This window comes from Podarcis bocagei (genome assembly GCF_964188305.1).
Source record: "Podarcis bocagei genome assembly, chromosome: 11".
Lineage (NCBI taxonomy): Eukaryota > Metazoa > Chordata > Lepidosauria > Squamata > Lacertidae > Podarcis > Podarcis bocagei.
In genome coordinates, this window is record NC_138136.1 from 8,097,736 (window position 1) to 8,123,483 (window position 25,748).

Here is a 25,748-nt window from a genome sequence, read left to right on the forward strand (position 1 = left end):
CTAGCGTCACGAGATGCTGTAATGAGTTGAGTAATGTCAGCTGTACAAGAGCAGATTGTTTGCATCTTAAACACCTCGGCCACTTTGAGATTCTGGATGGAACAGCTTATCCATGAATCCATTGGAATCGGGGCCAGCTCCCAGGCTGAGAACCTCGGAGGACCTCAGAGCAGCTGTCCTCAAACAAAAGTGCATGAACCCAAGATCTCAAGAGGGACAATGGATTCTGTTCTCATGGGTGAGAGAAGGCATATTCTTATTTACATAGGGTTATAAGATCAAGCTTCTACTGAGGTATTTCCTTTTAAATCATAAACAACAGCCCTTAGATGATTGCAGTTGCTCAGTTCATTTCAGGATCTGATGTATCAGGATTTGATTAGAGTATGAGAGCTCGGGCACATTTTTAAAAAGTTTATTGCCAAAGTGCTACATTCTTTTTATTTTAAAATAAAAACCCACGGACTAACACAACTCTAAATTTCAGTTTTCCTTTATGCATACAGTGCAATTTTAAACACATTTACTCTGCTGCAAGCCACATCCATCAAACTAGGGAGTATAATGGTCTGTGAAATCCTGTGCAGCCACACAGCATTGTGGCTGCCACCTGCACACTGACATACACAATGTGCCTCTCCATTGGCAAGCACATACCATGGGAGAGGTCTCTCAGGGGTTTCTGATGTGGTACTGCTCGTGTGCCTCAGTCTCTCACAAGGGTATATGCAGCTCTCAACACTAAAGGAAAACCCACACGGGGAAAAGGTGGTGAATACAGCAGCTTCATACACTGCCCAAGCCAAAATCTGTTACAAAAGAAAAACTGGATCTGCACAAAGCGAACACAACACTTTCGTCCCCACCCTCCCGGTAGCATTTTACTATCTTTCTTTTACTTCCAGTATGAAGAATAGGTGTTATGAAATCATTACAGCATAGTAGATAGTCTCAGACTATGGAGAGCAGCATCTTAAATCCCCACTCCACCCGCCCCCCCTCGTCCGCCCCATCCCCATCCTTCAACGCACTGGGTGGTCCTGGAGTCACAGTCCTTGTTCGGCTTCGGCCCCTACCTATAAAATGGAGACATAATTAGCAATCTATCTCATTGGGATGTTATGAATGAGATAATGGCGTAAAGCGTAAAGTATTTTTCAAACCAGTAAAGTTCCAAGCGACAAACAGGAGCAATATGAAGGGATAATGGCATTTCTCTTTAGTATTCACAGTATAATGAAGAGGAGAAGGGAAACTGATCAGCTCAAAAGCTGAAAGAAGGAGGGACACACAACACAAATCGCAAAGAGACGGTGGCAACAAAGGCACTTCTCACACGGCAAAGTGCAGCATGACTCCTCAGTATAAAATTCCCTCTTTAAAAATCCCTTCCCTCCTTTCTGAGTAGTGTGTGACCACATCTGTTTATTGGGTTGTCATGGGTGGAAGTTTTGTTACCTTAAAAGACATCATTTGTCCTTTCCAAGTATGTATGTGCTTTCCAAATAAGCCATACAAAAAAATGTGGATTGCAGCAAGCTTTCAGCTTTTAAAAGACCCCAGGAAATCACTGTAGAGAGAGTTCCTACCGAGACTTCAGAAAGGAGTTGTCTAAGGGATAAAGTCTTGTCTGAAGTCTCTTCGGTTCTGCCTCTTATCTGGTAGTCACAGTTGTGCTAAACGTCTTACCATTTTTGCATCAGAGAGCAGAGAAGGACTCAAAAGGCCTAGGCCAAAGCAAACGTTCTGAAAAGATCTTTATGGAATCATTTCTCTTTGCAAATCCATAAAAATCACCCTGGCCTCCTTATCAATGGAGAGGCTTAAAGAGGGTGCAGAAGTCGTTGAATTATGATGTGCTTGTTTTAATGAAATTCCACCCCTGCGGAGATGTACCCTGCAGATTTTCCATATTTCAGCATGGGAAAGGTTTGATGCTTTCCTGCCGGTGCCAAGAGTTAATTGAAAACATTTCAGGAGAAATTCAGCTTGGGGGCCAACACTCCCATTCCTTCATTATTCTTAACAATACCAGAGGAGTAAATAATTATTAATAGGCATGTTGCATTCTCTTATAGTGGCTGTGCATTTTCGAGATACGTGACTTTCACATTCTTCCCACCTACCCCAAATAAGATATTTGAAACAAATTAAGAGAATAAAAAGTTCTGGAGAAAAACATGTCCATCTAATATACTATACAGTTTGTCACTTATCTTTCACACTAGACAGTCATAGCTAATTAAGTGGATGGTGTTTTAAAAATGCACACAATTGCCTTTTTCTTCAAGGCTCTACGGTGTGCTTTTCATTAAAAAGCTAAAACACCAGCATATCATGAATGATTTTTGTTTGTTGGCTTGCAGCCTTTTCAACTGCATGAGAATTCTCAGAAGACTAGTGTTAGAAAGACACACATGAAAAGGGCTAATGTGGCAATTGCATGATATAAAATTATAGTTGCTATTAATCTGCCTAACCAGTGTTATAAAAACTTTAAACTGATTTTGAAACAAAAACCTTATGATGTTAGTGTTTTAAAATGCTATTTGAAACAATATCTCTCCCCCCACACCCCTGCATAAAAATGATTGTCTTGTTGGCTGGTTTACTAGCTACCTCATGCCTCCCATGGCAAGCTGTTTATGTTTTAATTTACCAGCATCTCTTCTCAGTTTCATACTCTGGCTCTCTGCCTTGACACTTTCACTCTTCTTTTTATGTTACCTTCCCAGCGCAAGGCGGAAGAATGAAGCAGGTTTTGCACTATGAGCTGAAACATTACAGAAAATTATCAGGGGGTGCCTGCATTGGTGTCCATCATTACTTAAGGATGCCTTCACCATACCAATAATATAGTGGTTACATACGCTTCATACATACGCTTCAGGTTACATATGCTTCAGGTTACAGACTCCACTAACCCAGAAATAGTACCTCGGGTTAAGAACTTTGCTTCAGGATGAGAACAGAAATCGCGCGGCAGCAGCACGGCAGCAGTGGGAGGCCCCATTAGCTAAAGTGGTGCTTCAGGTTAAGAACAGTTTCAGGTTAAGAATGGACCTCCGGAATGAATTAAGTACGTAACCAGAGGTACCACTGTAAATAGTTATGTGATGCTCTGCTTCTCCAGTCCATTTTTAAGCGAAAATGCAAGAAACTGACAAATGGCCATAGCAATGGATCTGAATTTCACAACATATAAACTAACAACAATTTATACGTTCAAGGTTCTTGTGTTATTTCACGAAGCCCTAAAAGTACCTTAAGGACTCCCTGGTTCGTTATGCTCCACCTCAATCACTGAGAACTTCTGGAGAGGCACTTTCAGTGGTCCCCTATGCTCCTGAGTTTTGGCTGGAAACTTTAGTGACAGGCCCTGTGGAACTCATTGCAATTAGAAATTAAGCAGGAGATCCCTAGCGGGCTGTGTGGAAAGGCTTGCCAGACAAGAAGTTCCCTACTTCCTTAGATATTTTCCCCTAAAGTTTTTTTTTGGGGGGGGTTCCCCAAGCCTGCAGACAACTCCCTCTTTTATGAGGATAGTGCAATTTAGCTACATAAGGATCCACACTCAGAAAAAAATGAGTTTCCTATTAATATATACGGACTCTGACAGATATTTTTCTCTCTTTCTCTTTGCTTTCCACCAGCCCAGTAGCCATCGGCACCAGAGTAGCTGTGAATTACTGGGAGAGGGAAGGATGTGATAGGGGTGAGCAATGAATTGGTTCTGCCACCGTGTTTGCACCACACCGACTGCAACACTGCTTTGTCCCTTCCAGTAACTCCCAGTTTCCCTTGTTTTAGAATGGAGTTAATGGCTCATGAGGGGTGGCAAATTATGGATCCCACCTCCATTCTATAACAAGGGATACAGGGAATTGCTGGAACTATAAAAAGAGAACGAAAACTGAATGACATAAGCTGCAAATTGATCAGCAGTAGCTGTGCAGTTGAAACCGTGAGACCATAATCCTTTCAGCAAATGGGGATGTTTGCAGTCTCTGCTGTTGCTAAGCAAACTGTGAAGTACATATTTTGGGAAACTGTAGTAGTTACGGCAACAGCTCTTATTCCTGTAGCTATTGAGCACGCAACTGAATGAAATTATATGAGTCTGATAATGAAATTGTAGAAGAAATCTCCATTCTGTGGTACCTCATTCTCTTTTTCAGTTGACTCTCTGGGTGCGTGGCAGAAACACCAAATGCTTTATAGTTCCGCTGCTGCAACAAACTTATGGAACCCAAAAACCACAAATGCATGTGTTTTGAAGGGATGAAAGTCACTATTGTGAGAAAAACCTAATTTGTTCATGGGATTTTCAAAGTGGGCCTTCTATGTACCAGTGGATAGCACTCATAGGGGACAATAAGATGGAGATGTATGATGGTGCTAGTGAGAGTGATTTTTCACTTCAAGTGTGAAAATGTCTTGAGACTTTGCTGTGCACAAGCTCACATCCGCATCTCCAACCCTTCATGCTTCCTTGTTAAATCTGTTAACTGTTAAGACTTGAATCAACATATTTACAGCAATATTAGAGATTTCAAATACTCATCTGGGGCTTTTTTCCTGTGCTCTGATACAAATGCTTTTGTACAATTGTCAAAAAACAACTATTTCAGAGCCAATAACACAGGATTATGAAACACAAGGAGGCTGCAGAATAATGCTAGGATATGCAAAGTCAATGTTCCTTGTGTTTAGTTGCATAAAGCCCCATTCTTTGGCACCTAAAAGAACTTATTTTGCCAAAGTTTGAGTTTACCTGGACCATAATATGACTTTCACAAGAAAGTAATGCTCACCTGAACTACACACCAAGTGTATTTCCACCCCATAAATTCTTCTCTAGCTTGTAATGTGTGGGACGCAGGTGGCGCTGTGGGTTAAACCACTGTGCTGCTTGAGCTTGCTGATCGAAAGGTCGGCGGTTCGAATCCCTGTGACAGGGTGAGCTCCCATTGTTCAGTCCCAGCTCCTGCCAACCTAGCAGTTCAAAAGCACACAGTGCAAGTAGATAAATAGGTTTTGCTCCGGTGGGAAGGTAAACAGCATTTCCGTGCACTGCTCTGGCTTCACCAGAAGCGGCTTAGTCATGCTGGCCACATGACCCGGAAAAACTGTCTGCGAAAGTGGACAAATGCTGGCTCCCTTGGCCTTTAAAGCGAGATGAGCGCTGCAACCCGAGAGCTGTTTGCAACTGGACTTAATTGTCAGGGGTCCCTTTACCTTTACCTTTAGCTTGCAATGTAAACAGAGCTTCTTCAGCAAGGAGCCCTGGGAAATGTAGCTTCCCATAGTGCCCATGTACTTGGTAAAGAAGTCAAGTGCCCTGGAAATTATGTGGTCCATGACTTCTTGTACAGTGGTGCCCCGCAAGACGAATGCCTCGCAAGACGAAAAACTCGCTAGACGAAAGGGTTTTGCGGTTTTTGAGCTGCTTCGCAAGATGAATTTCCCTATGGGCTTGCTTCGCAAGATGAAAATGTCTTGCAAGTTTGTTTCCTTTTTCTTAACACCGTTAATACAGTTGCGACTTGACTTCAAGGAGCAACTCATAGAACGCGGTGTGGTAGCCTTTTTTGAGGTTTTTGGTGATTTTTGAAGCTTTTCCAAAACTTTTCCGAAACTGTGCTTCGCAAGACAAAAAATTCGCTAGACGAAAAAACTCGCGGAACGAATTAATTTCGTCTTGCGAGGAACCACTGTACATTCAGGAATGTTCCAGGTGGAAGAAACCATGGAAAATGTTGGTTACATCGCATCATATATTCAAAACATCTCCTTAGACTTAGTTGAGGGTTTGGGGGATGAGGCTGAGGCTGAGGTAAATTGGGGGAGGACTTAGCAGCCAGCAGCAGTTCTTTTTAGCCACTTGCAGTATCTGGAACCTCATGACCAGGAGCTCATGATCAGGACTTGTAAACAGGGGCCTTCAGTGGGAGAGGCCCAGAGTGCTGTCTCACACTGTATGTCAGGCCAAGAGACATGGGCAGCAAGGGGGCTTCTGCAGTGACCTGCAAGTCCGTTGCCATGTTTGTCTTCCTATCTGCAAATTTGCTAAATACACCTGCAGCAACTACAAGCTGCTTGCCTTGCTGGAGGAGAAGCTGTAGCAACTTGAGGCCTTACTATCCACACTTTGAGTTGTCGGGCAAGATGCAGAATTTCTCAATAGAGCAGAGTAGATTGTCCTGGAACAGCAATGTGCTGGTGGGGGGCTGCCCCCTAGGGAAGAGGAAGGTTGCACAGTGCAGGAGATGAACCCCTGGAGGAATGTGATACACACAAGCAGGACTATCAGGACCCACGGGAGCTGCAAAATCAATTCTGTGTCCCCACCTTGGACACTGATTCTGGGCCAGAGGAGCAAGGACATCAGTTGCAGACCTCAGAACATACCAATGTGGCTGTGGTAGGTACAATGCACAGAATGATTCCTGCCACCCCCAGAGAAGGCAGAGACATATAGCGTCGGTAGGTGACTTCCTACTGAGCAGGAGAGAGGCAGCAGTGTCTGGCGATAACAGGATGCCCTGGGAGGTGTCCTGTCTTCCAGGTGCAAAGATTCAAGATGTGACAGAGAAGTTACCAATCTTATAAAGCCCACTTACAACCCCTTCCTTCTGATTCATGTGGGTACAAACGATACTGTCAGACACAGCCTTCAACATATAGCAAGGGAGTATGAGACTCGGGTGGCGCTGTGGGTTAAACCACAGAGCCTAGGGCTTGCCGATCAGAAGGTCGCCGGTTCAAATCCCCGTGACGGGGTGAGCTCCCATTGTTGGGTCTCTGCTCCTGCCAACCTAGCAGTTCGATAATTGAAACCTTTGATATTTGACTGGATTTTAACGGATCTAATTATAGCTCTGGAACTAATCCAAAATACAGAAGCTACCACCTCTCAGTTTTGATCTGAGGAACCCCTTTTCCATCTAGAGGTAGCAGAATCCCTGCATATTTACCCACCTTTGCTCTAAAACTAAGAGTGAACTCCAACCACCACCTTTCTTTGTGGACTACTCAAACCTCTTAGAAAGACCTGAAAATCTGCAGAATTCCAACCCCTGCACCTGCCCTGTACCCAACCCAAACCCCCCCTTTTTATTTTTTTATTTTTTTTTGTCTGCCCCCCCAAGCCTTACCCCCCCTCCCTGTTGGAAACCTGCGCTGCTGTTATGGAAACATTGACCTGACTAAAGGACCTGTCTAGTTGGAAGTAAGGTCTAAAACCTAGCTACCCCTCCACATTCCTTACCTGCAGAATACCTAAATCCTACAGAAAGACCTGGAAACTTAAAGGACCTTAAGCGGTGTACCACCCTCTGCTCATTTTTGCCCCCCTTTTTCTTCCTTTTTATCCTTCCACGTGTGCTCCCCCTCCCCGCCTTTCCTGTTTCCCATCCTTGATCTGTAGTTCCGGCTGCCCTCATGGAGACATCAAGTTGAACCTGAATAAAACTACTACCTGAACTAAATTTGAACATTGGGCTGCTATTAAAACCAGAACCTTGGATTAGGCCAAACAAGTGGCTGAAACCAACTCAGAAGAAAGATTTACAAGCTTTCCCTCACTGCTTTTGGACCTTTGGACTTTTTATACCTCTTTCTTGCCTCTTGTTTCTCTCCCCTCTCCAACCCCCCTGCCCTTCCCCCCCTCATCTGCGTAACCCCCTCTCCCCCCTTTTTTCTCTACTTATTGAACTTTAGTGCCTTAACCTATCAAAGGAGCAAGCCAACGGAATCTCCTTTTAGATTGTACGCCCCTTGGGGGTCAGCAGAAAGAAATACAAGGCTGGTTATCTTCTAAGATTGGGGAGGAGAGAGGGAATAAACCGGGAGGATGGCGGGAAGAGATGGGAAAAAGTCGGTGGGAACACCTATAGAGAGGAAAATTTCAAGGCAAGAGGAAATAAGGGACCTAGATGCCTTATGGCTGAAAATAAAAGAGGAATTTAGACAGAATGAAACACACATGGAAAAAAAGCTAGGAGAGATGCAGGACTCCTTTGATAAAAAAATAGAGGTTGTTGTAGGGGAATTATCAAACAAAATTAAAGATCTAGAGGTCCGAACAAAGTCCCTAGAGGACTCAAATAGGAAAATACAGAAAGAAACGAAAGACCAGCGAAGAGAAGTAGAAAAAATTAAGGAGAATTTTGAAGAACTAAGTAAAAGTCAGGATCAAGTTTTAGACAATTTAGCCATGATGGAAATGAAGCAAAAGCAGCTAAATCTGAAATTTAGAGGAATAGGGGAGGCAAGGGAGGAAGATATAAAGGGAAAAATGACAAAAGAATTGGCGAGGTGGCTAGCACTGAAAGAAGAAGAGGTTGCACAAACCATAGAAAACGCTTTTAGAATAAAAATAAGACCGAAACAAAACAAACAGAAAAGGATCCCAGGAGATTGCTTAGTGATTTTCAGATCGATAGAGATGAGAAACATAATTTTGAGAGAAAGCTACCAAAGGAAATTAATGATTGATGGGAAACCAATCATTATTTTCAAGGAAATACCAATCAGGCTCCTTCGCAAGAGAGAGGGCTACAAACAGATAGTCAATACTTTGAAAAAGAATGGCATACAACACAGATGGGAATTCCCTGAAGGGATCTCATTTTTTTACAAAGGGAAAAGATTCAAGATAACAGAGATTCAGGAAGTCAGTAAATTCCTTCGCAGATACGAAAAAGAACTCGGGGGGTTGTTGGTGAGATATGGGGAGAGAGGTGGTGAGAGGGAGGGGAGGGGGGGAGCAGGGGGAGGGGCGGAGGGAGGGGGTGAGGAGGAGGAGGGTGGGGGGGAGGAAGAAGAGGAGGAGGCGAAGGAGGAAGAGGAAGGGGAGGATCAGGAGGAAACAGAGAATCAAAACACCCGAATCTAAACTAGTTAAAACTCAAAACCGAAACAGACAAATTACTGACTTCTTAATTAGATAAAAGTAATAATGAATCTTAAAATTTTAACATGGAATGTAAATGGATTGAATGAAAAAACGAAAAGGAATAAAATCGCAAATGTGTTGAAGAAGAAAAAATTAGATGTAATTTGTATACAAGAAACTCATGTAGCCAAAAAGCACAAGCATGTATTAGTAAATAAGAACCTGGGAATAGAATTTATAAATTCTGGGAAAGAGAAAAAAAGGGGAGTGGTAACATATGTCGATGAAAAATGGGAACCCAAATTGTCCTACAAGGATGAAGAAGGGAGAATTTTGGGAGTGCAAATAAGCTTTCAAGGAGAAAAGATTGACGTGGTAAACATCTACGCTCCAAATTCAAATAGGTCTGAGTTTTATAAAAAATTGGAACAAGTGTTAGTAGAACTAGGAAACAATAAGTTGATATTATTAGGAGATTTTAATGCAGTGCCGACACTAGAATTGGATAGGCAAACAGAAAAGAGAAAACGAAAACAAGGAAAGTTACCGGAATCATTCCAAGATCTGAAGGAGAACATGGAACTAACGGACGTGTGGAGACACAAGCACCTAACAGAAAAACAATTTACCTTCTTCTCAGAAGTACATAAAAGCTGGGGAAGAATAGATCAAATTTGGACCTCAAGAGAAATTACCCTAAGAGCGATAAAATGTGAAATTCAACCGAAAACCCTCTCCGACCATAACTCAATAACTTTGGAATTAAAAGGAAAATCAAATGGAGGTTTTAGATGGAGATTGAATGACTTTCTGTTGGACAACGATGAGGTGATCGAAAAAGCCAAAACAACATTAAAAGAGTATTGGGACTTGAATCTTAACACAGGGATAAACATAGAAACAGTTTGGGACGCCAGCAAGGCGGTCTTAAGAGGTTTCTTTATCCAGCAAAACAACCACAGGAAAAAAATAAGGCAGCAAAAAACAGACGAAATACTTAAACAGCTGAGGGAGTATGAAAAGAAATTAATAGAACATCCGAAAGACGAACAAAGTCTACAATCAATAAAAATACTACAAAGACAATACTCAATATTAACGAACCAAGAAGTAGAATGGAAAATCAAGCTAATGAAGCAGAGATACTTCGAATCAGCGAACAAAACAGGAAAATTCCTAGCCTGGCAACTGAGGAAAAGACAGAAGCAGAATGTGATAAATAAAATAATGGTAGAAGAAGAATCAATAACCGACCCAAAAAAAATACAAAAAAATTTCCTTAATTTTTATGAGGAATTATATAAGAAAGGAGAAGAAGACCCAGCCCAAATAGAAAAATATTTAGAGAACTGCATAGGAAAAACTGTCACAGAAGAAGAAAGAACCCAATTAAATAGACCTATAAATATGGAGGAGATTGAAAATGCGATAAAAAAATTGAAATTAGGGAAGGCACCAGGCCCGGATGGGCTATCGGCCAAATATTACAAAGTGTTGGGAAGCCAATTAGCACAAGTACTCTGTGACACCATGAACAATATTTTAAGAGGAGGGAAAATTCCTGAGACGTGGAGAGAAGCCTTTATAACACTAATCCCGAAACCAGATACGGATAATTCGAACATGAAAAATTACAGGCCAATATCGTTATTAAACAATGACTACAAAATATATGCGGACATCATGGCGAATAGACTGAAGAAATGTTTAATAAGGATAATTCACAAGGATCAAGCGGGTTTCCTCCCAAACAGATTCATGAAAGATAATGTGAGGCACGTCATTAACCTAATTGAATATTTGGAGATTAACAATAATATTCCGGCGTCCCTGATTTTCATAGACGCAGAAAAAGCGTTCGATAACGTTTCCTGGTGGTTTTTACTAAAATCGATGGAGAAGGCAGGGATTGAAGGTGAATTCTTAAAAGGAATACAGGCAATATATTCAAACCAGCATGCTAAATTGATAATAAACAACAATTTTACGAATAAATTCAAAATAGAGAAAGGAACAAGGCAAGGATGCCCCCTCTCCCCGCTTCTATTCATTCTGGCCCTGGAAGTCCTGGCGAATAAAATTAGGTCCAAAACAGAGATAAAAGGGATCAAAATAGGATTTAAGGAGTTTAAATTAAAAGCTTACGCTGACGACCTGATGTTATCCCTAGAAGAGCCGCAGGAAAGCGTGGGCAAAGTATTGGAGATCATGGAGGAATACGGTAAATTATCGGGCTTCAAGTTGAACAAAACCAAAACAAAAATGTTAACGAAGAACCTGAGAAACGATGCGACGGAAAGATTAGAGAGACAATTTGGAATTAAAGTGGTTAAGAAAATAAAATACTTAGGAATTTGGCTTACACCCAAAAATATAAATTTAATCGAAGATAATTATATACCAACATGGAACAAAGTGAAAAAGGACCTGGATGTTTGGAACAGGGTGAATCTCTCGTGGTTGGGCAGGATGGAAGCAATAAAAATGAACATACTCCCTAGGATGCTATTCTTATTTCAAAATATACCTGTCATCAGAGGGTCTAAAATATTTAAGGATTGGCAGAAGATACTTTCAAGATTCATATGGCAGGGAAGAAGGCCAAGGATTAGATTTAAACTACTAACAGACCGTAAGGAGAGAGGAGGACTGGCAATACCTGACCTAAAATTATATTACGAAGCGGCCTGTCTTTGCTGGGTCAAAGATTGGATAACCTTAGAAGATACGGACTTATTAGATCTGGAAGGGGCCGATAATAGATTCAGTTGGCATGCCTACCTCTGGTTAAATAAAGAAAAAGTACACAAAAGGTTTTCGAGCCATATCATAAGAGGACCCTTGTATGAAGTCTGGGGAAAAAATAAGAAATTGTTGGAACAAAGAGTACCCTGGTGGCTGTCCCCAACAGATTTGTTATCAATCAAAAAAACAAACATGGAAGTACAAAAACTGACATATGAAGACCTATTAGTGAGATCCCAAGACAGCTGGAAACTAAGACCATATGAAGAACTAAGGGAGAGGTTGTCGGGTTGGATACAGTATCACCAAATTAATGCAATATGGACAGAAGATAAAAAATTAGGAATGAATGAAAAGAAGTCCAAATTCCAGATTGAAGTAGTCGAAAGTAAATCGAAGATACTATCCAAGATGTACAACATACTACTGGAATGGGAAACCAAAGATGAAAAAATCAAACAAGTTATGGTCAAATGGGCAAAAGATCTGGGACATGATATAGAATATGAAAAATGGTCAAAGCTATGGAGAGAGGGATTAAAATTCACGGCAAGCGCTGCAATCAGGGAAAACTTAGAAAAAATGATATACAGATGGTACCTCACACCAGAAAAATTGAATAGAATGTATAAGACCACAGACAAGGCTTGCTGGAAATGCAGGACAAAAGAAGGTAATTTCATACATATGTGGTGGACTTGTGAGGAAATTAAAAAATTTTGGGATCAGATATACAATGAGTTAAAAAAGATATTTAGATATACATTTCCCAAGAACCCAGAGGCCTTTCTATTAGGGATGGTCGGGAAAGAAATTCAAGAAAAAGATAAAATTCTATTCCAATATTCAACAGCAGCGGCCAGAATGCTAATTGCTCAAAATTGGAAAAGCACAAATCTCCCAACGGTGAGGGACTGGCAATTAAAACTACATGACTTTATTGAATTAGCAAGATTGACACAAAAAATCAGAAATCACAAAAATACAAAGTTAAAAGAAGACTGGAGTAAATTTATGGCCTATTTTGAAGGTAATTTTAAAAACTTACCAAATACAGCAGGTCTGTTGTAAAACTCCCGATGTGCAAATCCAAAACAAAAACCAGCGGTAAAAAGATAACTACTGAAAGTGGAAACCCGAAATCAGTAGGGAAGGAAGTCGACAGTTTTTATGTCTTTATGTTGTAGTTTTTTGTCTTTCTTCTTTTCTCTTTTGTCTGATTCTTTATTTCTCTTTTTCTTTTTTTTTTCTTTATTTTCTTTCATAGTACTTAAGTGTCGTGATTTTTTGCTGAATGTTTTGTTTTTTGCTTTTGTGTGCATAAAAGAAATTTAATAAAAATTATTTAATCCGAAAACACGTCAAAGTGCAAGTAGATAAATAGGTAACACTCTGGCGGGAAGGTAAACGGCGTTTCCATGCGCTGCTCTGGTTTGCCAGAAGCAGCTTAGTCATGCTGGCCACATGACCCGGAAGCTGTACGCCAGCTCCCTTGGCCAATAAAGCAAGATGAGCGCCGCAACCCCAGAGTCGGTCATGACTGGACCTAATGGTCAGGGGCCCCTTTACCCTTTACCTTTATGAGACTCTAGGTAGGAAACTTAAAGGCCTTGAGGCATATGTGGTTTCTTCATCACTCCTTTCTGTTGAAGGTCATGGCCCAAGAAAAGAGAGGAAAATGCTGGAAGTAAACAACTGGCTGCCCAGAGGGTGTCACCAGGAAAGGTTTGGCTTCTTGGACCATGATCTCTGCTTCCACGAGGAAGGACTTCTGGCAAAAGATGGGCTGCACCTCAGAGCAGTTGGCAAGAATGTGTTTGCTAAGAGTCTTGTGTATCTGAGATCAGGAGAACTTTAAGCTAAATCCTAAGCAGGATGGAGACAATGTTACAGACAACAGGGAAACACCTGGGATAATAGCTTCAGTGGTGCAAAGGAAACTGAAGCAGTACTACAGAAACCCATTAAAGGGCAGAAAACTACAAGATGGGGGGCCACTAGGGGCGCATCGGAAGATGGCTGACAATAACATCTCTCCAACCCACAGGGGGTAATTAGGAGGCTGTGATGGGAGTAATTAGCCTCCCTACCCCCCCAGGATTGGGGGGGGCTGCCCGTGCCTGCAGTGCCCTATATCCCCCCCCCCTGAATTTGAGGGGATGGGGGACTAGGCAGAATGCCCCCCTGTGGATCTCGGTGCTCCTGGACGCTGTCTCTGATCCGTGCCGCTAGCTGCAAGAACTTCAAAAGGAACAATTAGGAAGAAGAGAATGCACATATTTCAAGGAAGGAGGGGGAGTAAAGACTGCTAACTGAAGAGTTCTCTGATATGCAAGATGAGTCGGAAGAATAAGAATCAATCATGAGAAGACAGCTAAGACTCGGTATGGCAAAGGGACTGATGGGGGAGGGGAAAAAAACCTTTCTTTCTTTCCTCTATGTGATAAAACAAGAACCCTCCCCTCACAAGTCAGAAATGCCGCTTTAATGACTTAAGCTGTAGATTTACGTCTGTGTGGAGATAACTTTTCTAACCAAAGCATGTTTTAAGAAGAGCGTGGAAAGTTTAAGAGCTCTGGAATGACGCAGTTAAAAATACCGTCACCATGTTGGCAAGCTCTGTCAGAGGACTTGAGTCTGGGAGGAGGAAAAGAGCTGTTTTTATACTGTGGGCGAGACTCCTCAGTGGGACTCAAAAACAACAGATCCTGAGATTAATGATGGAAAGAGCGATGTTATTTATGAAAGTGATGATATATGGAAACCATCACGATATGAGGATTGGTCGAACGGAAAAATCCACACAGGATATAATTGGTGTTTATCTGCTTAAGGAGATTATCAGAAGAGATCATAAAGAAAAAGAAAAACGTACGAATAAGATGAGATGTGGAAACAGCAAGATAAGACTGGATAGAATTATGAACTTTATTTGGACTGATTTGGATATGAACGCAGTAGCAAGAAGATGATCGGAATCCCCCTTCGAAACTTGAAATATGGGTCCCCTCAACAACAAAAATTTAAAATTCGGCTTTGTAATTTGGAATTTATGTGATGTGATGTGATTTGATTTGATTTGATTGGTCGGTTAATAAAAATTATTTTTTTAAAAAAGAAAACTACAAGATGGAAGCAGATGGAGGGGATGACTTCTTTGGAGAAGCTGCTAAATTGTGGGCTGGATGAGGCTACCATTAGATGCATCTGTAGTTGGGTTGACTGGCAGAACCCAAAGAGTGTTCACTAATGGTTCCTCATCACCCTGGGAAAAAGTGACAAGTAGAGTTCTGTCAGGGTTCTGTCCTGGCCGCGTTATTGTTCAACGTCTTTATAAATGACTTGGATGAAGGAATTGAGGAAATGTTTATCAAATCTGCAGATGACACCAAGCTGTGAGTGGCAGCCAATGTCACAGAAGACAAAATCAGGATTCACAATGACCTTAAAATATGCCCTTCTAAGTTCCTTCCAAAGTGCTGCACTTCCCTAAGCACAGAAAAAGACTACACTTTTGGTAAAAATTGTTTACATACAAACTCTCCGAAGGTTAGATTCATGTGCTTTTCCATACAGCAGTCAGAAAACACAGGCAGTGAAACTTGGCTTAGTTACAGTGGTGAAAGTTCCTAAATTATTGGCATAGGAACACAAGAACGGCTCATAAAAGCCATGTGGTCTGAGCCTGGAGCAACCAGCTCAGAACCTCTTCACTCGTTGAGCTTCTTTGGTAGACTGAAGGGGAACAATATCTTTGATTAGCTTCCTCCCAAGATGGGGAACCTAGCTAAGCCTAGCAGGACAGCTTCCTCTATGGTGTTAACCCCTTCCTGCATTGATTAGATCTAAGCATGTTGGTTATCCCACAATATGAGTGTGTGAGCTAAGCTTTCATTAACAAAGACATTCTTACCTTCAGGCTGTTAAATCAGAGAATTAGAGATGGTAACTAGAAGTACACCTGGATTCTTATTTCCTTCTTCCAGATATTAAGCACAGCCTGATCAGGGATAGAAACCTCCTGCATGGAATAAGTATTCCTTACCCTTGTAGCTTCTAATCATCATTCAGCATTTGATCTAATATATATACTTCTGGTTGTACAGGTGTATGTATTGTTTTAATGCCAATTGATTCTTATTTTCTCTTTTAATTTACTGCCTTGACTACTCTTAATTCCAAAACATGTGCTTCTAGATATATGCTCCCCTCACAATATGCTCCCCTCCAATTCTCCTTCTTGGCCATCTTGTATCATTTACTGCCAGAGGTACCAACTTGAATAAAATATTTTGGGGGCCCAGGTAAGCTCTGCCCCACATAACTGATCACATGACACGGCACGTCTTGAATGGTAATGTCCATCAACTTGGAGGGACTCCTCAGGCCTCCTCAAATATTTCTTGGGGTGGGGCAAAGGCCCCTAGGAGTTAGCCCCTATGTTTACTGCACAAGTCATATTCTGATTTCTTGTCTCTGACATGACATTTTAACATCATAAGCTTCATCAAGAACCACCACCACAAATCTACGTTGAATCTTTCCTGATTCCTGCTTTTTCTTTTCCCTAGACCTCACCTCTTTTATTTCCATAGCACATTCACTATGGTGGTACTAAAATAGTTAAATTATATTTTCAAAATGTAGTCTCTTGTCTTTTATCCAAGCCCACCACAATCCACATATTGCAGGACTGCAAGTCCATATATTTTATAGAAAGAAGTCTGAAGTTTTGCATTCTCTCTTTCAGTTTGGCAGCCTGGGCGTTTATGCATATTTGGGATGAACTTGGTTTTTCATTATCTTCCTCTCCAAATCCTTAGAGGCTACTGAGGCTGTAGATGTATGGATTTGTTGAATTGCAATAAAATGCCATGGACTCGTAATAAATCCAGTCAAAGAATGAATTGGAATAAAATGTCTTGTCCCAAACTCTGCTCCTGCATGGCTGCCCGTGTGTCCCTCAGTTATACTCTTTAGTAAAGGAGTTTGTAGGTAAACCTCCAAAATATTCACTGAAACAAGCTCTCCAGAAACCAAATCTTTCCCACATCCTTCCCTGCAGTTCCTCTTTAAGAGGTGTCAGCATGGCTGAAAGAATGAAGTGGCTCTGCATTGTTTGCCTGAACTATTATGTGCTTAACATTTCCATGACAAAAGTGCCACTCGACTTCTCCCCGATTAATGCAGCTTGAGGGCTCTTGTCCTCCTTTAATAAAACATTGTTGAAATCATTTATTTAGAGTCCCTGGTTACTAGTGGGAGAATGACCATCTTTGTGCCAAAATATAGTGTATACAGTTCACTATTTTGTAGTAGATCATTCCATTATTTGAGAAATTGATTAAATGGATGCCTTACAAAGTATTTATGCTAATAGCGCATTACTTGTGTCATTCAGACAGTCAGTGTGAGGCTTTTCAACTGTCTACCACAACCAATACCTCAAGTAAAATACAGTAGGCTTGTATTCGCACATGCTCTCCTTGGGTTCAACTGCTTCTTACCCTGTGTTAACCTCCATGTTAACTATTTCAGTCCCGCAGCATTTGTAAGCAAATGGAGGGAGCCTCTCCTCTCCACACCCCGTGGTCTGTTATTTTGGGCAATACATAGGGGAACATTCTGTACTGCTACGTACTGTGGTATCTGTCAGAAATGATCAAACCGGTTAGGTCTGTGCTTCACAAAACATTTCCCCAGACTGCTCAAAAGCCTTGCTGGATCATGAAATCAAAACCAAGTCTTACTTAATAAAGAACATTCATTGGCGAAGTCCAGCTTCTACTGTACAAAGGGGACTTCCTGTAGCAGTTGCGTATGAGTCAACCAATGAACATGCCCATGCTTTGATAAGGCCACCTATATTTTCCAGTTGAAAACTAGGTGCCCAGGCAGGAATACATTCATTTGTATTTTGCTTGAAATATGGATACCATTGTTGGGTCCAGAAGACACAAGTCCTAGGATCGCAGCATTTGTTTGCTTTTTATTTTTTAAAGAATGCAGTGCTTGATTCTCAGGAAACATAAATTCTTCTGCGCTGCTATTACTTAGGCACAGCAAGGTTCTTGTTAATGCACAGCTCCTTTGAACCATAGAGCATTTCTTGGGAGATACTGTGTGTGATTTTGAAAGCAATAATCTTCATCTCGTGACTTGGAAAAGAGACTGGCTGGAATCAGTGGTTTTGCTTAAGTGCTGTTGCTTTTCAGTCTACTTGATTTGGTATTTGCAATTATTTTCCAGGTGATGTATACTTGCCTGCGTACACTGGTTTATATTGTTAAAAATAAACAGAGACCTTATGTTATGCCTATTGTGATTGTGTACAAAAGCCCCACAGTGCTCTTGGGTGATCAGTGAAGCTTGAATCGCCTTCTATTTACTGTATGGTCACTGTCAGTTCAATGAACTGCCTTCTTGTTCTCCACCATTGTCCCACACTCCCTTAAACATTTGTCACTGAAGTGCCTCCAAAGACAAATAAACTGTCACCGAGAATTCAAACCTGGTAACTGGGAAGAAAGGGGGCACAAGGAGACCCAGTGGATTATTTTACATGAAATTGAAGGGGGGTGGAGAGAGAGCGAGAGAGCGAGAGAGGGAATCTTTCCTTCCCCAACTCATTTTGTCAGAGGTGGGCTGAGGCTTGTAAATATTTTGAAAATCTTGGAAACGTCAAAGGTTTCCGTGTCCTTTCTTGGAAAGCACATTGCCCTCCTGGCAAGTCTCACCTGCTTTGCAGAATGCAAAGTCAACTATGGGACCGGAAGGCTTGTGAGAATGGAAACCAATGTGTCATCTCAGAAATGCTTGAGAAGCAGAAAGGGTGTGTGTGTGTGTGTGTGCGTCTGTGTCCTTTTTGGTACGGACAGTTATTTCTTTAGCGGGGAAAGAGAATCCTCTCTAATGATGCTTACAAGTTTGTTTTTAAAACCCTTTATAATTGCTATTAAGGAAATGTAAGTTGTGGCAGATGCCAGTGTCTAATAGAGGCATTGTAGTGTTGAAATAAGAGCGTGGATCCCTTCAGGATACAGGCCCATGAATTCCTCAATAACCTTGATCCATTTTTGTTAGTTATGGATGCAGCAGAGAAAGCGCAGCTGTGTGCCAATGGCCAACTTCTACATACAAATGCTCCAGGAAATATACTAGAAAGATGACACAAACACAAAAAGCATTGCATTCCCAACCCAACGCCAAGCTGAGGGTCAATTACTTCAGGCAGCTGCTTTTGACAGGAGCTTTGCTTCTCAAAGTCTTCTGGTGTCTATTGGAGCAGTTATTTATCAGTCCTTTCCTGTGTTTCTGTATTATTTACTCCTTCCTGGATCAGGAATGGGCCCTAAACATGTTGTTGTTGAGTCGTTTAGTCGTGTCCGACTCTTCGTGACCCCATGGACCAGAGCACGCCAGGCTCTCCTGTCTTCCACTGCCTCCCTAAACATATTTCCCCACTATCAGGGATGAGTTGGCGTTGAATCAGATCCGGAAGAGGGGATAAAAACACGATTAAAATATGCTTGACCACAATCCAGGAAGAACACCAGATTGCATCCTTAGAGGACTGCAAACTCAGTAGTTAAGGCATCCAATTCATTTCACTGTTCTTTGCTCTTCACATAAAAGTAACAATTTCTGTTGTAACAATAGGTTTATTCTACCATTCAAGTTAACCTCAGCAACAAGTTTAGATACTTGCAGAATTGTTATATGATATCTCAGCTTCCTTGGTGGTGGCTGTTTTTGAAGGGGGGAAACGCATAAGGTTTTGTGAACTGATGGGAAAATTGAACAAGTGATCTAGCAAAAATGGTGAAAGGCATGGTGGGAAGAACAGATCTTATACAGTATAAGGAAATTTACTGTTTTGCTAATTGCCTCTGAACAAGTAGCAAGCCTGGTTTTTACCTTTGCTGGGGGTTTTAAAAAGCCAAGCAAGTTAACTAAGAAAAAACGACAGTCCTTGCTGATCTTCTCCCCCACCCCCAGTCAAGGTTTATTTGTTGTGGCTTTTAATCTTCTGACTTGTCTTCCAATCACAGCGTTGAAAAAGAAAAGTTTTAAACAAACAGAAGGGATACAAGATAAATAAACTCTTCTCTTTTTTTAAAAGCAAGTGCCTAGCTTGGCACAGTTCAAGCGCAATCCCCTGGAGGGAGGACTGAGCCGCTCTCTTTTGTGTTAATGTTTAAAAGATTTCCAAATGCCGGAGTTTATTCCAACTGCAAACATTTCTATTTACAAGGTCAATTGTATCAGCACTCGAGACAGCTTAAGAGCGTAATTATTTATCTAAGGGCGTTTGAGTGTAGATCAGTAGCTCTGGCAGAAAACCAGCCATCAGCAGGCTGCAAAACAACGGCGCAGGCCAGTATCAGACAAGGGCTTGTCATTGTTGGTCACACATGCTTGTTTATGTCTGCCCTCTTCAGCACGGAAGGTGAGCTGGTATGCAAAGTGCCCTCAATTCTGCATCAAATGCAAGCGTTTGAAGGATATGCCCCCTTAATGCGTTACTCGTGGAATGTGACCTCCTTCAGTAATGAAGGACTGCAAGCAAGAGACTTGTGCACTAGCACAGGGCTTTCTATGAAACTGGCCTTCACGCCTTCAAAGAGGAAGCTGTGGCAACAGCATCACATTTCTGTGGAAAGACAAAAAGCATCAGTGGAATTGTCCTCCCCAACTTTAACTCTACCTCATTGTCCTACCAATGCAGCTCAAGACTTATAAATCTACCACTGGGAATGTTTTCAAAGGGGCACTGGCTTCTTCCAAGTAATTATTCACTAAAATAGGGTACGCCATTACCAACAGCTACAAAAGTGATAGCTAGGATAACCTCCAGTTGCTCATATGCAAGAGCAGAATTCCATGGGTTTACTTCAGTGTAAGGGTTTTGAGGAATGCAGCCATACATTAACTACTTGCATGTGTGTTCCCATTGCCTCTAAACTATCTCAAGAGCAGTGCAGTATCTAGAAAACAACTTCACCAGATATATATTCTTTAAAAATCTCTCTTTACTAATTTACACATAAAAATACACAAGCAATAGATACTTAAGACATGGGACCTTTTCACACATTCTATAAAAATACAATGTTCAAGGCAGCTCAGAGAGGCATTTATACAATTCTACAAAGTTCATCAAGTCTCTCCAAACAATACAGATGTTAACTTCAAATCTATAAAATACACTGTACATTTGATCTAGCATTTTTCCATGGGAATTACTGTTGCTTGTATCCCTTTACATATCAAATGAGATCTGTACCTTTGCAACAAAAGAATAGCAGATGCATTTATCTTGCAATTGGGGTGCATTTAAATCTTTAATTTCTTAAAAAATAAATTATTCCCAAGTATACAATTTATAAATTTCTATATACATGCAAAAACGACTGGTAACAAATCCCAGTTTTAAATACATTTTATATAAGATTTACCAGAGGTCAGCCCCCTGATAGGATTAGAGGCAATATAACTTTTCGTGATGTTTGCAGATACAAGTTCTTGAATTTTAAAAGTGTCTTTTGAAGATGGCAGTGCAGAGCTCTTTTAAGACAATGGTTGCATTGTTCGATGTAGCCAACAAATCAGCATTATTTTTCCTACTAGGCTGAGGCAAGAGAAAATTGCTGATGAATTGTATTGCATTGCAATTCTGAGTGGTGCAAGGGCCACTTTGAACATTATGGGCTAGGGGAATCCTTGTAGGAGAAAGCATGAAAACAATGTGTGAAGTTCACACACACACCTATTTTACTGGAAAACCACAACTTTAGCTTCCCAGCATACATGCACCATGCAAAAAAAGCATGTGCAATCCTCACACGTGACAAAAATACATGGGGTTTCCATACCTTAACGCAGAATAAAGTCCCTACCACTAATGTTCAAAACAACCCTGAGAAAAGGTGTTGGAAAACCCTCACATATACTCAAGTCTCCTCCACTCAAGCACACACCCAGTTAACAGGAATCAAAGTTTGCATCTTCTTTTAGGCATCATGATGAATGCTGTGAATGGGAGGAGAGAAAGGACTCCATTTCAAGATGCTGGCTAGCTCTGTAAAGCAGCATTTCTGAAGGCACTCTAGGGAAGAAGCCTAACTCTTTCTTACCTTCATGTCTACAGCTTGGGGGGGCAGGGGGCGGAGAGCAAACATTTGCTATTTGCAAGTTGGTTTCGTGGCGCGATGACCCACGCTACACATTTATTGTGAATTCATTTTCTTGCTTCTAAGGAGCCAAGTAGCAACAACTTGCATAGTGCAGTGAGGGGTGAATCACGCCTTTCCCCTGACACGGCTGTATGCAGGGGCTAAGTGTGTGTGTGGGGAAGGGAACAAACCATTATACACACTGCTACTTACTTTCCTGCATGTACAGGGGAAAGATTCGGAAGCTGCAACTGGTAGTGATTTGTACACAGGGAAGAAAGGACTGCACAATCTTTGTATATGACAGGCATATCCAGGTTGCTTCATACAGCCCCGCAGGGGAAAAAATGCCAGGAGTAAAACATCTCTAAGGTTGCAGCCCTAAGCACGCTTATTTGGACATGCACGGAACGCTTGGAACCAAAAGCAACAAATACCACAATTCTGGGGTCTGATGTACAAACAGAGATGAGGACAGGAGGAAGGAGTGACCACAGCGCAAAGAAACCATAACATCCAGCCCAGCATCTGTTCCAACTGAACTAGTCAGGCAAGGCAACCGGGCCCAGTGAGGACACGGAGGGGAGCCCCATCAAAACCAAAGGCATACTGGAGGTGCAGAATAAGGCACACTGCTTGAATACAAGGCTCGGGGGGGAAGAGAAGAGAGGCCCCTCTGCCTGGGGCGAGTTCAGAGTCCCCGGGCTCTGCAGGGCCGCTGCTGGGGGTGAGGCTCTCCTTTCTCCGTGCCCAAGCCCCGTCCTCCTCCCGGAGAGGAGCCAGGGCCCTCGGGCGAGCGCAGGCTCCTTCCCCCCCTCTCCTCCACCCGGCCTGGTCTCCTCCAGCGCCCCTCACGAGCGCCGGGCTGGAAATGGCTACGAGAGCAGCAGCAGCAGCAGCAAAATGGAGGCCGTGGCGCCAAGCGTCCAGGGAGCCGCGCGCGGCGGGCAGCCGTCCTTGGGCTTCCTGGGCGAGGCGGCTTCGGAGCCGGCTCCGGCCACGGCCGCCACGTCGTCCAGGTCGTCCCTTCCGCGCGGGGCCAGCTCTTCGTCGTACTCCTCTTCCCAGTAGTCGTCCATGGCGCCGTCGGAGGCGCCGCTGCTGCCGGGCCCCACGGCGTCGGCGCCGAAGCAGAGGCGCGCCATGTTCTCCTTGACGGACTCGCAGATGGGCCGCTCGAGGCCGTCGCACACGCAGTCGTTGAGCAGCAGCGCCTTGGGCACGGCCAGCATGTCCTCGATGACGGCGCGGCAGTCCTCGGTGCAGCGCACGCCGTTGAAGACCTTCCCGCAGTAGGTCATGTAGCGGCCCAGCGCCGCGCTGCAGCGGCTGTCCCAGTCGCAGCGCCGACGCGCCTCCGTGCAGCCGATCACGCCGCCCGCCCCGACGCCGCCTGCTCCACCTCCTCCTCCGCCTCCGCTGGTCCGAGGCAGGCAGGGCTCGATGGCGCGCTTGGTGGCGCGGCAGTTCTCGTCCTGGTCGCAATCGCAGTCCTCCAGCGCCGGGCCCCGCCTGGTGTGGTTGAGCTGGATGAGCGCCGAGATGCAGTGGCTCGGGCACCGCCGCCTACTGGACGGCGAGGCAGCCGCCGCTGCAGCAGCGCCCGCGCCGTCCCCCGCGGCCATCAGCACCGGCGCGCACGCCTCGGCGTACTGGTTGTACGCGTAGCTGCAGTCGGGCTCCTCCTGGCACTGAAGCATCGCCTGCCAGCAGATCAAGCGCCGGCCGTCAGCCCCCGGCGGAGGGGCAGCGGCGACCAGCAGCAGCAGCAGCCCCAGCCGCAGCGCCACGGCGCCGGGCAGCGGGAGCAGCGCCGCCCGCCAGCGCCGCCCGCCTGCTGCTGCTGCTGCTCCTCCTCCTGGCCGGGCTGCCACCATCGCGGTCGGCGGCAGGACAATCGCGGGCGGGAGGCGGACGACGAGGGCGAGCGGGAGGCGCTGGGGGTGGGGTGGCAGCCGCCGGTGGGAAAGTTGGCCGAAGTCCTGCGCGCTGTGGGCATGAGGGTCCCGCTCATCAATCCATCCGCGCGGCGCCCGGCTCGGCCTGCGATCGGCGGGGAAGCGGCGCCTTTTCTTGCCGCCGCGCGCAGCAGCAGCCTCCGCCCCCTCCTCCCGGGCTGGGGAGGCCGCGAGGCGGTCAGTGGAGCCTGGGGCTGCGGGGCCGGGGGCTCCCTGCTGAGCTCATGCCGCCGCCGCCGCCTCCTCGCTCCCGCCGATCTTCTTTCTTCGCTCTCAGCGCTCGGCGGGCAGCATCGCCGTGCATGCCAGGTCGCTGGGGCAGCCGCCGTCGCCGGGCGCCCGGTGCGCGCCGCGAGCCTCCTTCCTCGCCCGGCGAGCTGGAGGCTGCACAAGAAAGAGCCGCCCGGCTCGCGCTCTCGCTTCCTCACTCCGGGATGCGGCTGCTGCTGCTGCCGCCGAGCCCGGCGAGCCGTTTCTCTCCGGCGGATCCTTCTGCGGAGCTGTTTTCTTTCGCGAGGCTTTAAATACAAAAGTGCCCTCCAAGCTGCCGCCGCCGCCGCAGCAGCAGCAGCGTGCTCTGATCAGCCCTCATTATGCATGCATGGAAAAGCAAACAAACAAAAAAAAATTAGCAACGCTTCTTCTCCTTTTACACATCCCCCCCTCCGCCCGAGCTCCCTGGCTGGCTCGCTCTTTCTCCTTTTCTCCACTTTTTCTTTCCCCCTCCCGTTGCTCGGCCCCTTTTCCTCGCTCTGCGACTTGCTATTGGTCCGGGCTGTTGTTGAAACTCCCCCCCTCCTTTCTTTTACGATCTGCTGGAGAAAGGGGGAGGGTGCGGGGCGGGGGGCTAGTGGGCAGCTCACATTCAAAGCTTGAAAGGAAAGGCTTAAAGAGATTGACAGCAGCCCCCGAGGAGCCCCTCCTCCCATTTAGGAGGCTTCTCCAGGCAGCTTAACTTGCAGCGCTCTCAAAGCAGAAAGCAGAAACTTTGCAGTTCTTTGCAGCGGGCAGAAAGGGCTGCTGCTCGATTGACGGTTTTGTTTTGTTCCGCTGGCGGGTTTTTTAGGCAGAACGTGGCTCTGAAAAGTTTCTCCGTGTGGTGGAACCTTGAACCGAACGGAAGGGTTAAAAGGTTCTTCATCATAAATAGGTACACACTTGTTTATTTATACTGGAGAGCTTGCGAAAAGGTGGATCAGTGGCTTCCCTGTGAGTTGTTTGGTTGGGAACTTGGAGACAGAAGTGAGTCCTCAAAGGATCAGGGATCTCACACACGCTTTTAAATCCTTTCGACAGGGAGGGAACCTTTCCCTCAAACTTTCACTTAAGACAAGATCCTGCAATTCCACGACCAGAGCATCTGTGGGAGAATCCTTGCCTTCTGCTCCAACTCATTGAAAACACAAATTTGCATTAAAGTTAAGCTTTTGCATATGAATTCCATGGGATGAAGCACATGGATTTAGAGGCAGGGGCAGAAGAAGGGATTCCGCATGTAGATTAACTTGAAACATGTTAAACATTTGTAACCAGGATAACTGTAAAGTTTTGGAAGTGTCTTTCTTAGGGTGAAAAACAGTAACAATTCCTTAAAATCCGTGACAATGCTGAGAAGGAAATTAACCCAGCCACTCACGTCTCTTGCGTGGCATTCGTTGCCACCTTGAAAAGGCAAAGGAAAAAAATTAACCTAAGGGATTAAAAACTTTGGCATCAAGAGTGTCCTGCACAGTTGTTTTGTTTTAAGTTTAGTGCTACCTTAATTTCAGAGTTTCACAGTCATTTGACCACCAGGGGCATCAGTGTCTACGGCCTGTCAAAGACTCTAGGAGACTGTGGCTCCATCTGTCATAAAAATCAAGACTAAAGCTATTTTCCAGAACGAAAAGGAGCTTGGATTTGTGAGATAAATGTTGTCTTAAAATCTTACATTAGTATGAAAGTGCCCAACAATTAGGAGTCAATCTGACA

General features: G+C 44.0%; 2 protein-coding genes across 2 annotated transcripts in view; one reads left to right on the forward strand and one right to left on the reverse strand.

Annotated features, from left to right (window-relative positions):
• Positions 1–25,748, forward strand: part of DAPK1 (death associated protein kinase 1) — a 552,849-nt gene that overhangs the window by 211,575 nt on the left and 315,526 nt on the right. The window lies entirely within an intron of this gene.
• GAS1 (growth arrest specific 1) lies at positions 20,659–23,829 on the reverse strand. Its single transcript, XM_081213849.1, has one exon. It carries the CDS (start codon positions 23,694–23,696, stop codon positions 22,695–22,697), a length of 1,002 nt encoding a protein of 333 aa, XP_081069975.1. The 5' UTR covers positions 23,697–23,829; the 3' UTR covers positions 20,659–22,694.